The sequence below is a fragment of the Pogona vitticeps genome, chromosome 1 (genome assembly GCF_051106095.1).
Source record: "Pogona vitticeps strain Pit_001003342236 chromosome 1, PviZW2.1, whole genome shotgun sequence".
Classification (NCBI taxonomy): Eukaryota; Metazoa; Chordata; class Lepidosauria; order Squamata; family Agamidae; genus Pogona; species Pogona vitticeps.
Genome location: NC_135783.1, coordinates 303,699,260 through 303,718,368, shown reverse-complemented (window position 1 = coordinate 303,718,368; position 19,109 = coordinate 303,699,260). Strand labels below are relative to the sequence as shown.

The 19,109-nt window shown below is 41.2% G+C and overlaps 1 protein-coding gene across 4 annotated transcripts in view; it reads right to left on the bottom strand.

Moving 5' to 3' along the window:
* The window catches only part of CCDC9B (coiled-coil domain containing 9B), an 81,526-nt gene that overhangs the window by 5,411 nt on the left and 57,006 nt on the right, over nucleotides 1–19,109 (bottom strand). For all 4 annotated transcript variants that reach the window (XM_072986282.2, XM_072986285.2, XM_072986283.2 and 1 more), the window contains 2 exons: nucleotides 9,318–9,375; nucleotides 6,271–7,007 (listed from right to left, as the gene is read on the bottom strand). In XM_072986282.2, the coding sequence (XP_072842383.2) occupies nucleotides 6,309–7,007; nucleotides 9,318–9,375 (757 nt within the window). In that variant the 3' untranslated portion in view covers nucleotides 6,271–6,308. The remainder of the gene's footprint in view (nucleotides 1–6,270; nucleotides 7,008–9,317; nucleotides 9,376–19,109) is intronic.

Genomic DNA, 19,109 nt, shown 5'->3' with positions numbered 1-19,109 from the left:
TGAACATCTGAAATTTGGCATGCATTCAAAGAGGGTCTATATTGATCATTTTAGAGTTCTCTGATTGTTAAAATTAAGTTCAATAGTGTGCAGTACTACCCTCTGTCACTAGATGGCAGGACTCCCAATCAGTAAAGAGGAAACTGTGGTCAGCCTTGGCATATTGGGTCAGCCCATGGAAAAAAACAATATGAATTTGGAACATGAGTGGTAATATTTTTTTCACTTAGTGCCACATTCCAATTTGAGGAAGCTCTTTTCAAATCATGTTCTAGCACTGGACAGGGCGCAGGATGGAACCAAAACCAGAGTGGACGAAGCCGAAGCAAAGTACATAAAATCAGGGGTATTTCTAAACAATGTGCATTTCTTCCTACCGAGCATACAAAGCTAATTTTCATTCATGTTGATTCAGGAGTGAGTGCCATTATTACCAGCTTTCCTATTTGCAAACCATATTCCATGTAATTGTTTTGTTGCCTATGAGCCACATCTCAGATTCCTGCAATAACTTTCTTGTTTGCAAAGATCAGCTCAGGCTGAGACTACATTGCCAAGCCAAATCACTCCAATTCGGCTTTGCTCAGATTTGATTCACACTGTCTATGTTACGGTTGAATTTGTAGTGGTCACATAGGACTTGTGGATTGATTTGGCCATTCAATGTTCATACTCAATGTGATGCAGTTCGCATTTCAGCTCACAGCCCCACCTTTGTCCCTTCCTTCCTCTTGTCCCACCTCTGCTGATCTTTTCATCGTTTGCTATGAAGCCAATTGGTTTTGAAAGGGTTGTACAGTGTTCCAGAAAAGGTGGCAGTGTTCCAATATTCTTAATGTGTACAGAAATATCACATACCACAGGAATGTCTTTTAAAAAATCTGGCTTGTTTCTGTTTTGTTCATAATTTTTTCCCCCTCATCCAGAGTTTATCTAGTGCTAAGCTAGTATATTAGTCCCAGTGATAAGGAGATCTAGTTCCGATCTCCGATATGTAAACAAACCAAAAAAATTATAATTTGGAGAACAATTGAGAAGAAAGAACATCCTGAACATCATAACTCAACTGCCCATGTCACCGAACCACCACCCCACAGACGCATGCCCTGTCTTAACCAGAATGAATCAAATGATCACGGGGGGGGGGGGGGAGAGATGGTTTGAATAGTTCTAACTTGAAAAAAGGTAGATGTCCCCAGTGGCAGAGAAAAAAAAATACCATGTTGGGAGCAAAAAGGGCCAGACCAATTGAAACTGGCTTTCGTGCTGTTATATGACCAGAAAAAAATTTCTTCAAATTGGCCGATGCCATAACCGCAGCAAATCCCGTGGTATTTGATCATACAGTCACACCCTCAGTTTCATACAGATTAATTAAATTTTATAGCAGAAAAAGTTTGGCAGGTGGGATTTTGTTTTTCATCTCTAATTTAGTGCAAAGCATAATATAGTATCCGTTCTTCTTTCTACCATGGTGGATACTATTAATATGATCCTTACATAACATTAGAATTCTATCTCACCTTTCCACTGTGAGATAGTGTTCTAGAAGATAGTTTACAATCTGCAGAAAACTAAAACAGCAAGTAATAAATGCTGCTGAAAAGTCTTTTAATGCCATTTCATGGTTCCTTGCAGCCTTCCTCCTAGGGTTTACATTTCAATATCTGCTTCTTATGCTTCTCTTCCTAAACTATGTTGCACAGAGACTCGGAGAGGGCCCTGGGTCTTTTATTGCTGTCTGTTCCCTAGGAACACAGCAGAATAAAAGAGAAGAAGCATCTTGACAAGTCATCAGAAGATGACCTTGTAGTTACCTTGCTACCTTCCCTGAGTGATCTGCTTTGTCTTTGGCATTGATCTGTCTCGTTTTGTAACTAGCCTGCTGTGACTCAAAACGCAGTTTTCTCAAATCAAAATGGAACACAAACCAAACAGATTAAGCCCAATCTCTGGGTCTCCCTAGGACATCTTCCTTGGGTTTTTACTTCTCCAAAGGTACGGGTGGGAAGTAATTCACACTCTTAATAGCTGCGCTGCATGGCTTCTAGATGGTAAACTGCAGGCAGAAGGGAAGTTGTCAAGGTAAAAATGCTGGTGAGGATTAGTGGCGCTTTAACCTTTTGCTCCACACTGTGATCTTGCACCTTCTGTTTCTATGGGGGGTGGGGAATGGGAAATTTTACTTCACTGAAAACAGGCACAGGATTCCTGATCTAGGTCAGAGTTCTAACAGGCAGCAAAGTGTTAAAGCTCCTGTACTTTAGCAGAAGCCCACCCTTTAGTACATTTGTTATTTTTTTTTTCTAGTTTGGCTGTTCATGAGTAAAACTGTGAGTTGACCAGGTATATATACAGGGAAGTATCCTGGTTTTGGTGGACAGATTCGCACTAGTTTATAAGGCACAAAGGCAGCATTATGTTCATTATAAGATACGTATGCAATCATTCTTGCAGTTCATTACTTGCGTCAGTAATACTGTTGCTACCTTCCAGTGCCTACCCGGTGTATACACATGGCCTCTCTTCACTCTGATATGTGTGACTAAGCTTACACTGGGATACAACAGTTAGAATTTAAGGTGTCACTAGGTTTTGGATTTTTTTTAAAAAAAATTGGTTTGTTTCTGCCTAGATATGCTTGCATAGATTAGCATGGCTATGTCTCTGAAAATTAAAATTAATATACCTCTAGTTGTTTACTCAATCTATCTGAAATATTTCTCTCCACCGCCATCACTTTCTGCAAATGCACTTCAAGACAATTGACTGTGCAACACTAAGTTACAGACTATAAAACTGTGAATTATTAACCAAGTACTTAACAAAATTGAAGAAAATTGAAAATATGAATGCATGTCCAGTTAGATCTCTTGGGTGGGTTGGAGAAATATTTACGACATCTCTAGGCCCTCTAGAAACAAATAAGGCTCTCCCCCATTTATTATTTTTGAAATAGGGCTCTCTGGAAAAAGCTATTGTAAAAATGTCCCAGGTGGGCCACATGGGGACACCCCTGCAGGAGGCCATATGTTTATTAATTTGGAATTGGAAAATGTCAATGGTGGAGAAAATATGAATTCTCTGGATACTACAGTCTTTATCAGAATGGCTGAATGAAATAGCATTTTAGAACATCCATGGTCAAAATGCATAGACTTTCCTATTACTGACAGAGTTTTAATACTGAAAGATCACAGTGATCGTGGAGGAAAACCTAAAGGGCAAAGGCACATGGAAATGCAGACAAAAACAACATTGAACAATAATCCCTTTGGGTCCTAAATTAGTATTTTCTAATTAAACAATGAAAACGTTGCTTGGTGGTTGCTTCTGGAAAGTGTGTCTCCTTGACTATAATACTAAGTCCTCGCACCCAGTTGAAATCATCCCAAAGGCTGTATAACTGCAGTTGTGCTACTGGTGTCCTTGGTTTAATTTGTGCATATTTATCCCCTTGCCTTTCCTATCTGCTATTCTGCTGTTCACTTTGCTGTCAACTTGGCTCAGAGTTACGCTTACTGTCTACAGTCCTGTTGATTTACCTGGCCGTGCGTCTCACGTAACTTCAGTGGGACTCTGAGCATGTAGCCCTTCAGGACACTGCCGCAGTCTGCCATGTTTGCATTCCTTCTAGCAGCCTTCCCAAGTGAGGCTTGCCAGGTGGTCTGCACTACAACTCCCTTTAACCCACCCAGCATAATCAAGAGCTAAGGATGATTGGAGTTATAGTCCAAAACATTCGAAGGAAACCAGGTTAAGGAAGGCTGTACAACAATATAGAGCTGATATGAATGGGAAAGACTTCCTGTCCCCAAAGTATTTCATTTTGCAATTGGCTTTTGATTTTGTTTTGTTTCAGTATACTTTAGGGGTGAGGCAAAAATTTTGATGAGAAGAATGGAACAGCTGTCACTTTGGTTTTCCTACAAAAATCTGGTTTTGAAATGATTTTTGAATTTGTGAATCTGTCACCACTACAATAAATACATCACCACTTCCTTTCCTGCTTACTGGTGTGTGTGTGTGTGTGTGTGTGTGTGTGTGTGTGTGTGTGTGTGTGTGTGTGTGTGTGTGTGTGTGTGTGTGTGTGTGTGTGTGTGAGAGAGAGAGAGAGAGAGAGAGCGAGAGAGAGAGAGAGCGAGAGAGAGAGAGAGCGAGAGAGAGCGTGCATGCACACCGATGTGTGTGTGTGAAAGAGAGTGTGCATGCACGCACATGTGTGTGTGTGAGTGTGTGTGAAAGAGAGAGAGAGAGTGCATGCATGCACATGTGTGTATGTGTGTGTGTATAAATACTGGATTAGATGGACTGATTATGTATAAGTAAACCTGTCCACAACTTTTCAAACCAAGAGGGCAAGGCTTGAGAAGAATCTATTTTCTATGCATTTATTAGGAAAGAGAATGTAAATGTTCCTCAGTCTTGCTGAACATTGCCTTGCATTATGAAACAGACCTCTGATGCCTTTCTCAGACCAGAACAAGACCTCGGCCGTGCTGCTCTTGTTTACGTCAAGGAGAACATTTGACGTCAGCACTTCAGCTGTACTTTCGCAGCAGACACTGATGTTAAGAGTTTTGAGAGAACCGAATGAAAAGTGCCTGTGGTTTGTTTCCTTTGTCGACTTCCCTGGCTTGCCGCTAAGAATACTGCAAGAGATACTAAGCTTGAACTATGGTAAATATTTATTTCTAGTTATTTTGAAGCAGAAGACCAGAACCATGAGGACAGCAATGTTTCCAGAGGACAAATTGTGTGAGGTACTATGCATGTTTGGTTTTTAGCAGGGAATTTCCAGGCAACTCTTCAATATCTGGAATGCTGATCAGTGTTCCTGAATGGAATGGAAGTCCATTCTTAGAGGAGCTTCCTCTGTAAGGAAATGTGCCCATTACTTTCTGCCCTACTTACCATAACCGACATAATTTGCCATGTGCAGATGCAAAAGAGAGAGTGAGTACGACAGAGGCCATGGGTGGACAGATGTGTGCTGGTTTCTGGCTCTCTGAAGGGCTAAATCCAGAATTCTAAGATCTTCCAGGGTGGCATTTGTTTCAGCCCTATCAACCTTTCAGGTATGTTTGATGGGGACATGAGAGAGAGAGATAGCTTTCTTGATGGTACCTCTTAGGCTTTAGGACTCCTTTCCAAAAGAAATTAAGTTGCCCCCCCTCCTTGTAATGTCTTCCCAATGGCGGGCAAAGACCTTTTTAATTAAATATACTTTTAGGAACTAACTGGCTGCCTAGGGAATGGACTCTAAACAAGAAAAGTCCAGTTACTGGACTTTTCTTGTTTTCCATGTCCTGTTGTCACTTTTTTTCCCCAAACTTCCTGATTTCCTTTAAACATGATAGTTGCTTTAATTATATTTTAAATATTATGATGACACATGCCTTAAGCACATCCCACTTGTATTACTGTGACATGCTGTATGTAGGGCTGTCCTTGACCACTTTTCTGAAACATCAGCTGGCCCCAAACATTGCAGCCAGATTCCTGACTCTGGCTAGTTGGGGGGTGGGGGGTGGGTTAGGAAGTCCTGTCTTGCAATAGCTTCACTATTGTGTTTTAACTTGTTTCAAGCTTTGTAATTTCTCTTGAACATGCTAGTTGGTTTAATTATATTTTGAATATAATCTTATTTAATATAATATTTTTTAAGATTATCATTAGTCTCTAGCATGCTAATTTCGATAGGATGCACAAATGCACCTATGCGAAATCAGCTCTCTCCATTGAAAGGAATGGAGCAACCCTCAGCAGCAAAGGGGAGCTCTCTTCATACACTCGGGATTCTTCTCATAGAAACTGCTGCATCCCTGCAGAACTCTATAACCTGTTGATCCTTGGAGATGCCTCCTAAATAAACAAACAATTGCCCCAGTTAAATCGCCTTTAAAAAAGATCACCAGCAACTAACCATGAGGAGATCTGGAATTACTTTGACTGAATACTAACACTAAAACAGAGCCTCCCTTAAGACTGAGCAGAGCTCTTAACGAAGAAACAACCAGGGCCTCTATCCAGCAGGATGTTCTCCTGCTGAAGCTGTGGTGTAGTCAATGGAGGCAGCAGTAGCATGCTCTTGTACTGCTCATTCATTTCAACAGCATCTGGGCAGAAGAACTTCCTAGGTGGTTACACCCTACATGTTTTGACTACATATGGGTCACAAGCCTTGAAAACCTAGGATGTGGCAGGCTATAAATCTACAAATAGCACAGTATATATATCTGCTGTCTTGAGTAACTAGAACTGACTTACCTTCAGCCTCTTGGAAGCCCAGTGCATTCTACTTGTTGTTAGCCTTCTACTTCCTGGTTGTTGCATGGTTGACATTGGTCTTGTTCTTTGCTCATCATTTTTGTAACTTCTGCAGCTTCATTAGTTTGGTCTGGCATTTCTTTACCAGGAGACCTGGACTCCTCCCTGTGTACAAGAAACGCAGGGGCATCACCTTCTTTTTCATGGATCATTTGCTTTTCAAGGCCAGCAATCTGGGTCTCTTCCTCTTGTACCTGTCTTCCATCACCTACTTCTGCCTTGAGTTGGTCCTTTTCTCCATAGCCTTCACCACTAGGATTTCTTTCAGAATGTGCATTTTGGTGTATATCATCTTCATAGACTGTGGAACTGATTTCCTTGGCAACATTTTCAGAATCCTGTACAGGCAGGTTACCTTCATGGCAAGAGTTGCTAGTCACACCATTAACCTTGGGGAGCAGAGCATCCTGACTTATCTTGTTATTGAGCCTGCGGTCTGACTCAGTCTCATCCACACTGATTGCAGAGACATCCTGGATAGAATGCCTTCTGGCTTTTTCATTTATCCCCTGGTCCTCTTCACCTGCAGATAGACTTGCGTCACTTTTGACTGGTGGCATAGAAACATTGTGTTCCTGTGGCTTCACATCCTTGTCTAATCCTGTTGGGCTGTGATCTTCCTTTACTGTTTCACTGGCCAGAGCTTGGTTTTTCAGTTGTTCATTGTCAGCAGACCTCTAACATAATAAAAGACAAAAATTGATGTCATATTTGTCAAATTACTAATTCAAAAGCAGGAGCTGGCAGGTTGTGGTCCTCCAGATGTCATTATGCTACAACTCCCATTTCCCCTCATCCTTGCCTATACTGATAAGAATTTAAGGGGCTTACAGACCAACAATATCTAGAGACCCACAAGTTATCCACCCCCATTTAAGGAAAAAAGAGATAATGCGTACAGGCTATGGGTACCAGTAGCTAACTTTTAGAAGTGGCCACCATCTCCTTTTTACTGGTGGGAGCACACGCAAGGACTGAGATCTTGTAGGAACATTGTGCTCACATAATTTCACTGCACAAGCTGTGCTTGAAGCTTGTACAAGGAGTTGTCCTGTATATTCTCAAGAGGTGGTTCCCTGGTCTGGTAGCTCACCTTCCACCTTCAAAGCTGCCACAGATTGGCTGATAGGTAGCAGAGACTCCTGCCCAAGTTTGCCCAAGTTTGCAAACCCTGGAAACAGTTCGGAGCTGCTGGTGTTTCCAAGAGCCTCTGCAAACTCTGAGAATCAATATATCAGTTGGCTCAGCTATACGCTCCACCAGCATTCCAGCAAATTCTGGCCAAGTCCAGCAACAGAATCTCACAAAGCATCCTCATGACAGGATCACATCGAAGAGCACCTTATCCTCCAACATCATGTGCTGCATAATGCCATGCACACAACTTCAGCAACCTATCTCTTTTAAAGGTCATGTTCACGATGACTTAGCATGGAGTAAGAATAGTTATGCCTACATCTCATTTAATCACCCACTCAGACTGACTCCGATGTCATTGAAGCAAACAGCATTTCCTTTTCCGTACAGCTAGCTCTCAGAATACTTTGGTACTGTCTGTATCTCATAAGCACAAAGGATACACAAAGGCATGGCTCCTTCTCACACTAACATTGATACTTCCTGGATTCTATTTTTATTCATCTGTTCCATTTTTATCCCACCCTCCCTCGAAGTTGCTCAGGCTATTCTCACCTATCAGTTTTTGCCCACAATGACCTTGTGAAGTACATTAGATTCAGACACAGAGACTAGTCAAAGCTCTCCTAGTGAGTCTTTATGTCCTGGGTCTTCTTAGTCCTACGCCAGCATTATAACTACAATAACACACTGATGTAGAAAACAATCATGTCATTTGCTGGATTCACAAAAACCCTGTTGGTTAATGGCACTGGTGTGACATAAGACTGGACCACATGGCAGTGATTCTCATGCTATGCAAATAATGTAGGAATAAATCACACCTGTAATCAGATTGGTTTAATGATAAGCTTTTTAATATATTTTGCTTCAAAATGAAATGAAGTGACCTATGTGATCTGGAATATCTCTTTTTTTAAAAAATCCATAAGGAATGTTATCTATTGGGAGCTTTATAACTATGCTATGTGTTACGTGCTGTCAAATCAGTTCCAACTTTGGGTGATGCTAGCAGGGTTTCTGAGGTATGTGAGATATTTAAGGAGTGGTTTTACTAGTGCTACCATCAATCACTGGTAAATTCCATGGCGAAACATGAATTTGAACCCAGTCCTAGTCTATCACTCTATCCACTACACCGGCACTCTCTTTATTATATGTAGTTATTGGGAGCAACAAATCTGATCAGAGCAATGGCATCTGAGGAGGGGGGAAATGTCTCCTTGGATCATTTTCTAATGAAAATTACAGGATGCAGCTGCAATCCTTCTCATAAGAGAAAAAATTAAGGCGGCCAGATGCAAAAGAGAATTCCTGTACCTTTAATAGTTGGGCAGAAGAAAGAATTACAGCAGCATGATGAGCTACGCCCACTAAATTTGCATTTTCTGCACAGCTATTCAAAGGGCACATTCTGTTTGGATCTGTTCAGCCAGAAAAGATAGAAGAGGGTCTCTGTGTCTTTTGCATCATGCATGGGAAAACAGCAGGGAGAGATACTGAACAGAAAAATCATTTGAGGTGAAAGGACTAAAGATCTTATTTTCTGCCACTCAACATGTCAAATCAGATGGGTAGCTGCTGGTAGCTATCTTTCAGTTAAAAAACAAGAAAGCAGAAGAAAAAATTTCCCTGAACATCAGGAGCTGGATCATGAGGCAGTTGGAGATCTCATCAAATCTTGCCTTGAATCAGTGGAGGATTCCACTCTAATTTAGTAAATTAGGAATGAGAGGCTGGAACCAGGCCAAGACTGGTCATTCTTCTAAATTAATTAGTAGTTTTCACGTGTGGGATGAGCCTGAAAGTACCACTTCACTGATATGGGAACAAATATTCAGTAGACTCACCTGATTCTCAGTTTCATCCTTCACAAAAGGCACTTCTTCACCTTCCTTTGCATCCCATCTGTGAGACAGAAAACAAAACCCAGGGACGATCACATCTTCTGATGCCAGAAAGGTATTTGTTATTGTTATGTGTCTTCAAGTCAGAACTGACTTATTGAGACCCTAATAGGAGTTTCAAGGTAAGTGAAATATTTGAGGAATAGTTTTATCACTTCCGGGAGGGACATGGTGGCGCTGCGGGCTAAACCGCAGAAGCCTGTGCTGTAGGGTCAGAAGACCAGCAGTCATAAGATCGAATCCACGCAACGGAGTGAGCGCCCGTCGCTTGTCCCAGCTCCCACCAACCTAGTGGTTCGAAAGCATGCAAATGCAAGTAGATAAATAGGGACCACCTCCTCGGTGGGAAGGTAACAGCGTTCCGTGTCTAAGTCGCACTGGCCATGTGACCACAGAAGAATGTCTTCGGACAAAACGCTGGCTCTATGGCTTGGAAACAGGGATGAGCACCGCCCCCTAGAGTCGGACACGACTGGACAAAAATTGTCAAGGGGAACCTTTACCTTTACTTTTTATCACTTCCACACACCCCAGTGAACTTCCATGGCTGAGAGGGGATTTAAACCTAGGTGTCCTGAGTCCTAGTCTGTTGCTCTATCCACTTCACCACATTGGGTAGTCCTGGTATTTGTGGAAGAATATATTTTTAGCCTAACTCAGGAGTGGGGAATTTTGAGGAAAGTAATCACATTTTCAAGAAAACAACTTTCCCTAGAAAATTTGGGATTAGCTGATTTGATCTAGTTCACTATACAGCAAAATCCTTCCACATATGTGTAGTTCAGCTGCTGAGCTGAACTACAGGGTGCCAAAATTCAATACAGCAAATTGCCAGTATATATTGACTGCAATGTTCATTATTTATAAGAAAAACATATATTCTCACCTACCATTATATGCACTAGGGATGAGGAATGTGTGAACTTCCTGATGTTGTTGGTACCATTGTCCCACACTACAGACTAGGTTTGGTGCAAAACAGTCTAACCACATGTCCATTACCAGTTACACTCAGAGTATAATTCCCCAGTTGGAACAAATTCACTGGCTACTACTCCATTTCTGGGCCCAATTCAAAGTGCTGGCTATTTCTTATGAAACCCTGTGGCTTGGTTATGGCTATTTGAAGGATTGCTTCTTCCTTTATATTATTTATATTTATATTTATTTATTAAATTTATATACTGCTCAATGCACTACTCTAGGTGGTTTACAATAAATTAAAACAATACAAATAAATAAAAATGAAACAAAAAATAAGAATCAACACATCAAGAGGTGGAAATATCAAATAAAATGTGGCACAGGGTATGCAAACTCTGGAACGCCCACGGAAAGCTAGGCTGGCCCATCTTTGCTGTCCCTCAGCAGGCAGACTAAGACCTTTCTCTTTAGGCAGGCTTTTCCTTAATGACTGGTGGTCTAGAGGGGCTTTAAATGGACTGTTGTGCTCTTTTGATGTGTTTTAATATTGATCTCAGTTACCATTTTAATATCATACGGTGGTACCTCGACTTACGAACGTCCCGACATATGACCATTTTGAGCTATGACCAGCTCTGGCCGCAAAATTTTGCTTCAACTTGCAGCGGAGCTTCCAGTTACGAACACAAAAAAGCAGGGGGGGGAAGGCGGGAAATTCAAATTGCTAACCGTCGGTGGCAAAGAGGCTGCTTCTTTGTAGCTTTTTCGCACCAGCAGTTAGAGTGTGTGCGATCAGAGGAGGCTTCAAATTGCCTGGTAAGGTAAGGTGCTGCTTTCTATTTTTAAAAAACTGTTCTGGGTGGGTTTTGCAGTGTGGTTTTGGGCTGGGTGGTGGGATTATGTTTCTATGCTGTGATGGGTTTGCAGGGTCCCCCCCATTTCCGATGGGTCTTGCAGAGTTTGTTTGCTTTTTGCTTTGCCTTTTTTGCATTTCCAAAGGGTCCTGCAGGGTTTGTTTGCTTTTCTTTTTTTGCATTTCCGAAGAGTCTTGCATTGTTTGTTTGCTTTTCTTCCCCCCCCCCCTTCAGCCGGAATGGATTAATTGCATTTCCAATGGGTCTTGCAGTGTTTTTTTGTGGGGTTTTCTGCTGATTTTTTCTTTCGGCCGGAACAGATTAATTGCATCTCAATGCATTCCTATGTGCTTCAACTTACGACCATTTTGTGTTATGACTGGAGACCCAGAACCAATTACGTTCGTAAGTCGAGGCACCACTGTACTTGTGTAATTCTTTTTAAGTATAACCAACAAACCAACCAACATATAGAGCAGCGAGGAATGGACCAGGCATGGTTGCCAAAAAAGGCCTCTCTTGAAAGAGCGTTTCCAAAGATCTTTTAAAGGTTCAGAGGGAGGGGGCCCGGAGCAGTTCCATGGGCAGCTGATTCCATGGCATTGAAGCCCTTTTTCTTGTGGAGGATTTCTTGGCCTCCAGGCTACCTGGAGAATCATGACCTAGGAGGACCTAGTGGGTCGGGTGGATGACGTTAGGAAACAATGCACTGACAGGAAACATGGTCTCAAACTGTGAAGGGAATATAAACCTCCCTAGCTCTTAAGATCTTCAGGGGACACCCTTTCCCCCACCTCAGATCTCTTGTATGCACATCTGGTGAGGCCACAAGAGAGGGACTTCTCAGTGACTGTTCCCAGGTTGATAAATGTTTAATTGCTTTTAATAGTTGGCTTGTTTTTAAAATAATTTGGAAATTACCTTGGATTCCTTCACCAGCTTCCAACAATCTAAAACTATAATGTCCTCACAGACAACCATAACAGGATGATTTTGCAAAAAGAAAAGAAACATAGGCATAAGGCATAAAAGCAGTCTACCAAGCTGTCCTGTTGCTGGGAAGCAGAAACATAGACTATAAAGAACATAACTCTGTGAGTTAGGATTTTTAATCTTGTTCAATTATCCTGATATCTGTTGAGAGACAAATTCTGCCATAGATAGCCTTTCCAAGAAATTCCTGGCTTGTGTGGCTGATAATTTTCTTCTACAAAATGTAGGCTGGAATGTGACTTGTACCATGACCAGTATGAATAGTGAACTCCCAAATCAACGTGCAGGCCCTGCGTGAGCACTGATTGAAATTTCAAAGATAATAGAGGCTGCAAATCAAATTGCAGTGGAGTCGTACTCTAAATGAACCAGATCTCAATAAGTTGCTGATATACACAGCATATTTCTCTTAATTTCTGAGCTTACCAAATCCATTAATCTTTAACAAACAGGTCATTTAGACTGTAATATAATAAAAACCATAACACTCTGTTTCTGTTCTGAGGCATCTGTCATTTTGCCAATGCACATTTACTGCACGTTTACTGAACATTTGCATGCAGCCATCTTCAACAGCTTCAGAACTAATTCTGAGGAGGACGTACTCCTGAATGTCTTCTCTTTTGCATACACCCAAACACAAGGAAAGAGAAGAGCAATGAGCAAGTTTTCACTTCTTGTCCTTGCAAAACCTCTGTGCCTGGAACAGCCATTAATAATGTATTGTATTTCTAGTAAAACAGGACATTATTTAACAGATCACTGTATGCAGGATGTACATGGGTGGGATGGTTCATGCTTTTAAACTATACAAGCAGAAATCATTTTTCTGATTTTCCTGTCTGTTACTGATGTGCAGATGCAGTTCACTGGCTGAATTTCTGTCTTTTATGCAGGTCTCCAAAGCACAAGAGACCGAATTGCCATCACCACCAACAGTGTTACATTTCTGCAATGGATATTTCTCCTACCTTGCTTGCAACTGCAGCCTTCCCCTTTAGAGGAGATCCGCCAGTCTTTTAGATTAATGGGCGGGTGATCAGCAGGGAGGGAGGGAAATCTGGCCATGTGTTCTATTAGTTAGAGGACAGAACTGGATATAGCCTACAGCATCAGAGGTAGGGAACATGTGCCCCCCCCTTCAGATGTTGACCTGTAGCTCTCAGGAGCCCTCACCATTGGCTATGCTAGCCGTTGCTGATGGGAGTCCAATTTATTTATTTATTTGTTTGTTTGTTTGTTTGTTTGTTTGTTTGTTTGTTTGTTTGTTCTTTCATTCGTTCATTCATTCATTCATTCATTCATTCATTTGACTTGCATGCCGCCCGCACCCTGCAAGGGTCTCCGGGTGGCTTCCAACACCCATTAAAACCGCTCAGTTGAAACAAACACACTAAAAACCAATACGGTTACCTCTGTACTCTACAAAAGCAAAAATAAAACAAAAACAATCTACAGAAACAATCTAGATCCATAACTCCATCAGTTAAAATGTTGAGCCCCTGCTCCACTCACTTTCCAACCGTGCTGTATACCTTTTTAATGCTTCAAAGTACAGTGGTGCCTCGCTTAACGAGTGCACCGCATAACGACTAAATCGCATAGCGATCCATTTTTTCGGATCGTTAATGCGATCGCTTAACGTTTTTTAAATAGGGCTAAATTCGCTTTGCAAAGACCGGTAAGCGTTTCGCTTACTGATCTTCGCAAAACGAAGCCCGACGAAGCCGGAAGCCCGGAAATGGCCCAAAATGGCCGCGCGCAGCGTTTTCGCGCCCTCGTTAAGCTGCCGGCCATTAAGAAGCTTCGCTGAACGGTGAGTATTTGGCCCATTTGGAACGCATTAAACCATGTTTTATGCGTTCCAATGGAAATCCCTGCCCCGTTAAACGATGCTTCAGCATAGCGAAGGTTAATCCGGAACGGATTAACCTCGCTATGCGAGGCACCACTGTACTTGACAAAGGTTCAGGTTGGTTAAGACAATCAAGTATTGTCCAAATGATCAGGTAAAGAGATAAAGATCCCAGCTAGGTGTTTCCTAGTTTATTTGGCTGAGATCCACACTGAAGTGTTGTCTCCAGTTGTTCCGGTACTTTTTTGTTGCAGGTTTGAACCGATCATCCCAGAATTTGAATCCACACATGGAGAAGGTATTTGTTGCTAGATCGGCTGGTACAATTCACACACGTCTGGAATGGTCCTCTGTGTTTTCACTCCCAATGTAGATTACTGTCTCCTTTTGCCTATCTTCCCCTGCCCTCCTCCTGCCTGCTTCACTCCCTCTTCTCATCCCTTCTTCTTTCAGCTAACTACACAGTATGGAATGGTTGAGAAAATTCCTACAAAGAGCATCCTCAAGTCATACACATCCACAGAGTGTGCAGATTGGCATGGAACAGAACTAGGACCCACCCAAGCAAATCTTACATTGGTGCAAATCAGAGCAAATCAAAACAGAAACACACCACCGCTTGGCAGTGGTGTATACAACCTCAGAAGGTGGGGTTTGGTTGCTGTTGTTTTTAAATCTCCCTTGGGGACTGTTGGCACTAGTTTCAGCCAAGCATTGTATAGAGCTATCACGGGTACAAAGAAAATAGAACAAATGCTTCACATAGATGAGTTATTTATGTATAACAGGGCATTCCTATGCATTTCTATTCCGAAGGCAGTCCTACAGAATTTGATGGAATTTACTTTTAGGTAAATGTGTTTTTGTTTCAAATATGCAACCCCTTTGATGGCAGGGCAGTTTATTTACTTCTCACATTTCAGGAGAAAGGCAGCTTGATTTGTTTGGATTTTTTTAAAAAGAAGAATCAATGTGACGGTTATAAATCATGAAAAGAGATGGTTTGCTGGTGCCATTAAAAAGACAGATGAATAAACATTGTGCTATTCGTTATGTTAAAGACCTGGTGCTTTTCCTGTTCATTTGCTTCATCAGCAGTTGTTGTTTTGCTCCTATATTCATGTCACGTATGCCTGTCAAGTATTTTTATAATAGTTTTAACACTGCTGGTACCCAGCCAATATTATTGATTCCCATCCCCTTATTAGTGTCTCTAACGCTAGTACTGCTGCCCCAGGTGTGTCAGCACGGAGATGGGTTATTATAAATTGTTAACTAAATATGCCTCATCAAGAGAAGTTGCACACACAAGAAGCTGCCTTCCACTCAGACTCTTGGTCCTTCAGTCCCAGTATTGTCAACTTGGACTGATAGCAACTGGTTTCAAGCAGGAGTTTTTCCAAAAGATGCTGGGGATTGAATATGGTCCTTTTCATTGGCTATACCCTCTTTCCTGTAGTGGCAGAAGAAATGGAAGCCAGTGGTAATCTATCCATAGAGCTGGATAAATGCATTGGGAAAGCAGCTACCATGTTCTCAAGACTCACAAAGAGAGTATGGCTCAATAAGAAGCTGACGACACATACCAAGATCCAGGTCTATAGAGCCTGTGTCCTAAGCACACTCATGTACTGCAGTGAGTCCTGGACCCTTTGTGCACGGCATGAGAGGAAGCTGAACGCGTTCCATATGTGTTGCCTCCGACACATTTTTTGTATCCCCTGGCAGGACAAAGTTTCAAATAGAGTAGTCCTAGAATGAGCTTTACTGAAACAGCAACGTCTATGTTGGCTTGGGCATGTTGTGAGAATGGCTGATGGTTGGATTCCAAAAGATCTCCTGTAGGGAGAATTAGTGCTGGGAAATCACCCCAGAGGGAGACCACAGCTGCGATACAAGGATATCTGCCAGTGGGATCTGAAGGCCTTAGGAATGGACCTCAACAGATTGTATTTGTCTTCAGTGTGGAAGGGATTGTCAGTCTTGAATTGGCCTTCTCAGCCACACTAGACACTGTTCCAAATTCTCTTTACAGAGCACGTTACTATAGTCTCCCGAGACTGAAGGATGCCTAATCTAATCTCTAGGAGGACATGAAGTACAGTATTATACAGAGTTCCAAATTTTTTTGTTAGAATTAATTGGAACAAATTAGTTTTTATTTGAGTTTTTTCTTTTAACTGTCTAATTGAAGTTGTTTTCCTTTTATAAATAAATATCCAATCCTATAAATTCCAGTTTATTTTCAGTATTTAAATTATGCATCTTTATCTTGAAATTTAAAATTAGGATATTAAAAAAGGACCGTATTGGAGAAATGGGAGAAACAAAGATGTATACTCTCTCTCTCTCTCTCTTTCTCTCTCTCTCTCTCTCTCTCACACACACACACACACAAATTAACTATTAAAAGGGTTCTGCATTTTTCAAATATTTATTTTAATGGTTCTATATTTTTAAATAGATTCTCAATAAATAAAAGTATGCTAAACCATAGTAACTGTTTCCCCACATTTCCATAAGGTCTAACATATACCTCCATTCCATGCAATCAAACACTTTCAGCACATAAAGTGAAAGTATTGCCACTTTCTGTTTCTTTAGAGCAGCCATAAGTACAATATTTAGTAGTCTATGAATTGTCTCAGACATCTGTCTATCTGGCATAAAGCCATATTGATCTCTGTGGATTAATTTGTAATAAAACTATTCAACCTTTGGGCCAAAATAGATGGGAAAAAGGAACTTGATATTGTAATTGGCCTATATGCAGATCGGAGAGTATGATCTTTTTCTGATTTCAGCATGGCTATTATTCTAGACAATTTCCAGGACTCTCCAGTTAATATTGAATTATTCATCTTTAAAAGGTTTATGGCAACAAAATATTCCCATATCTTATAAAAGTCAGCTGTGAAGCCATCACATCCTCGTGTTTTTCCATTTTTAAGCTTTTTCATAGTTGTTTTTATTTCAGCAAGAGTTATTGGGGAATTAGGTCAATTACCGTATTATGCTCTTCTAAAATAGCAGTAATTGATAATGAGCTTACAAATCTAACCAAATGTATTTGAATGTAGTATTTAGTGAACTATTTATAACAACTCGTCTATGGGCTGACACATGAGGAGCAGCAATACTGGTAATACAGACACTGATAAGAGGATGGGGTTCAGCCTGAGCACAAGGCAATGGGCAAAGTATCTCCAATAAATTGTAACTGGTATTCAACCCACTCTGAAAGCTTCTCTTCTAGAATAAACAACAAATAGGCTTATGACACCTTGAAGACTACAGTAATGTGTTTTATTAGCATAGCCCTCTTTGTTGGATCTGGACTGGAACCCATAAAGTTTATGCCCCCCCCAAAAAAAAACATGTTAGTCATTCAGATGCTACAGGTCTCTTTGTTGTTTTTGCTGGAATAGCATTGTTTTTAAGAAATATCCTGTAATTTTGTGACTGTTGTGGTTGTTTTAAATGTTTTATAATTGTCTTGAGTAACTGTATTTTATTTTTGTTTGCTTTAACATCTTACTCATACAAATGATTAAAATAAAATAAAATAGGCAAGCAGGAACATGTAGAATAACTGGACAACATCTAATGGCCACAGAAACCCAACAGTAACATTTGCTTTCCTGGAACAAATCCCACTTCTCATGCCTAATGATGGCTTGTCGCAGTATCAGTGGAATGCTCCTGCTGTGGCCATGGCAATACATTGCAGCTGCTTTATTGTCCACCTGAGGACATTTTTAAGATTAAATGTCACATCAGGCAGGTGGCAATAAAGCCAGGGCACTTGAAGAACAAACTGTGAACAGATGCCTTAGGCTGGACTTTGGATTTTGCAAAGCAACTATATGTGATGCTGCATTCTGATTGCTAAAAAGAGTGGGGTATGGAATATGTGCTATTCAAAGTTCTCAGCTGTCAAGTCTGAGCAACAACAACAAAAAAAAACAGCAGCTATGATTCTTTCTTTCTTGTTTGTTTATATTTTAGAGCTTGGGGATGTTACTTTTTAGACTACAATTTGTGGAATCACCTAGGCAGAATGGCCAGTGTAGTGGTTATGCTGGCTATAGAATTCTGGGTGTTAAAATCTAGAAAAGTTACTCCTCCAAGCCCTGAATTAATTATTTGTTTTATTTGTACCTTATCTTTCCACCAGTGAGCTCAGGGTGACATATGTGGCTTGTATATCTACAAGAACCACCTTGTAAGGTAGATCAGCATGATAGTCAATGACTAGTCTAAAGTCATCCAGTGAGTTTCGTGGCTCAGAGAGTTCTCGAACCTGGATCTCTCAACACTTTGAACTACAAGGTGACACTGACAAATTATTTCTTTCTAGTTTTGTAATCAGAGACTCTGAATGAGCTGCTGAGTTGCATCTTAGACTGTCAGAACTGATACTTTCTGTGGAATCAGACCATTGGTCTCTGTAGACTATTCCTCTCTGAGAAATTATTGTGTCTGATAGCACCAGAAAGGGTAACCTTGCTGGAAGTGATCTCCCTTAAAGCAAACCTTCTGCCTGTGTGGGAATCACTCCAGCCCAGCTCATGAAAAGAGTAGCTGAAGCAAAAAGATTCAATGTATTTGCGAAGGCTTTCACGGCCGGGATCTAATGGTTGTTGTGGGTTTTTCAGGCTTCTTGACCGTGTTCTGAAGGTGGTTTTTCCTAACGTTTCACCAGTCTCTGTGGCCGGCATCTTCAGAGGACAGCAAACAAGATTCAGCTTGGGTATGGGCTGGGGTCAGGCTGTAATGCTCTTGCTGTATGTCCTGTGATCATCAAAAGTAGATCACACTGAACTGTGCCACAAGCAGTACAGAATGCGAGTACTTTCCTCTTCTGATCACATCCTAACTCACAATGGCTCTCTTGGCCTTCAGCACCAGCCTTGGAGAGCTTTGCTTTCAGCAGACCACTTAACGCTGATGGCTGAAACTGTGAATTCCTGCATGCAAAACATGTGGTCTACCATCAAACTATGGCTCTTCCAATAAGGATGCAGAGCTACTGGTTCCATTTCTTTTTTTTAAAAGAGGGAGTTCCTCTAAGACAGCATAAACTGGAACAAATCAACATATGCATAG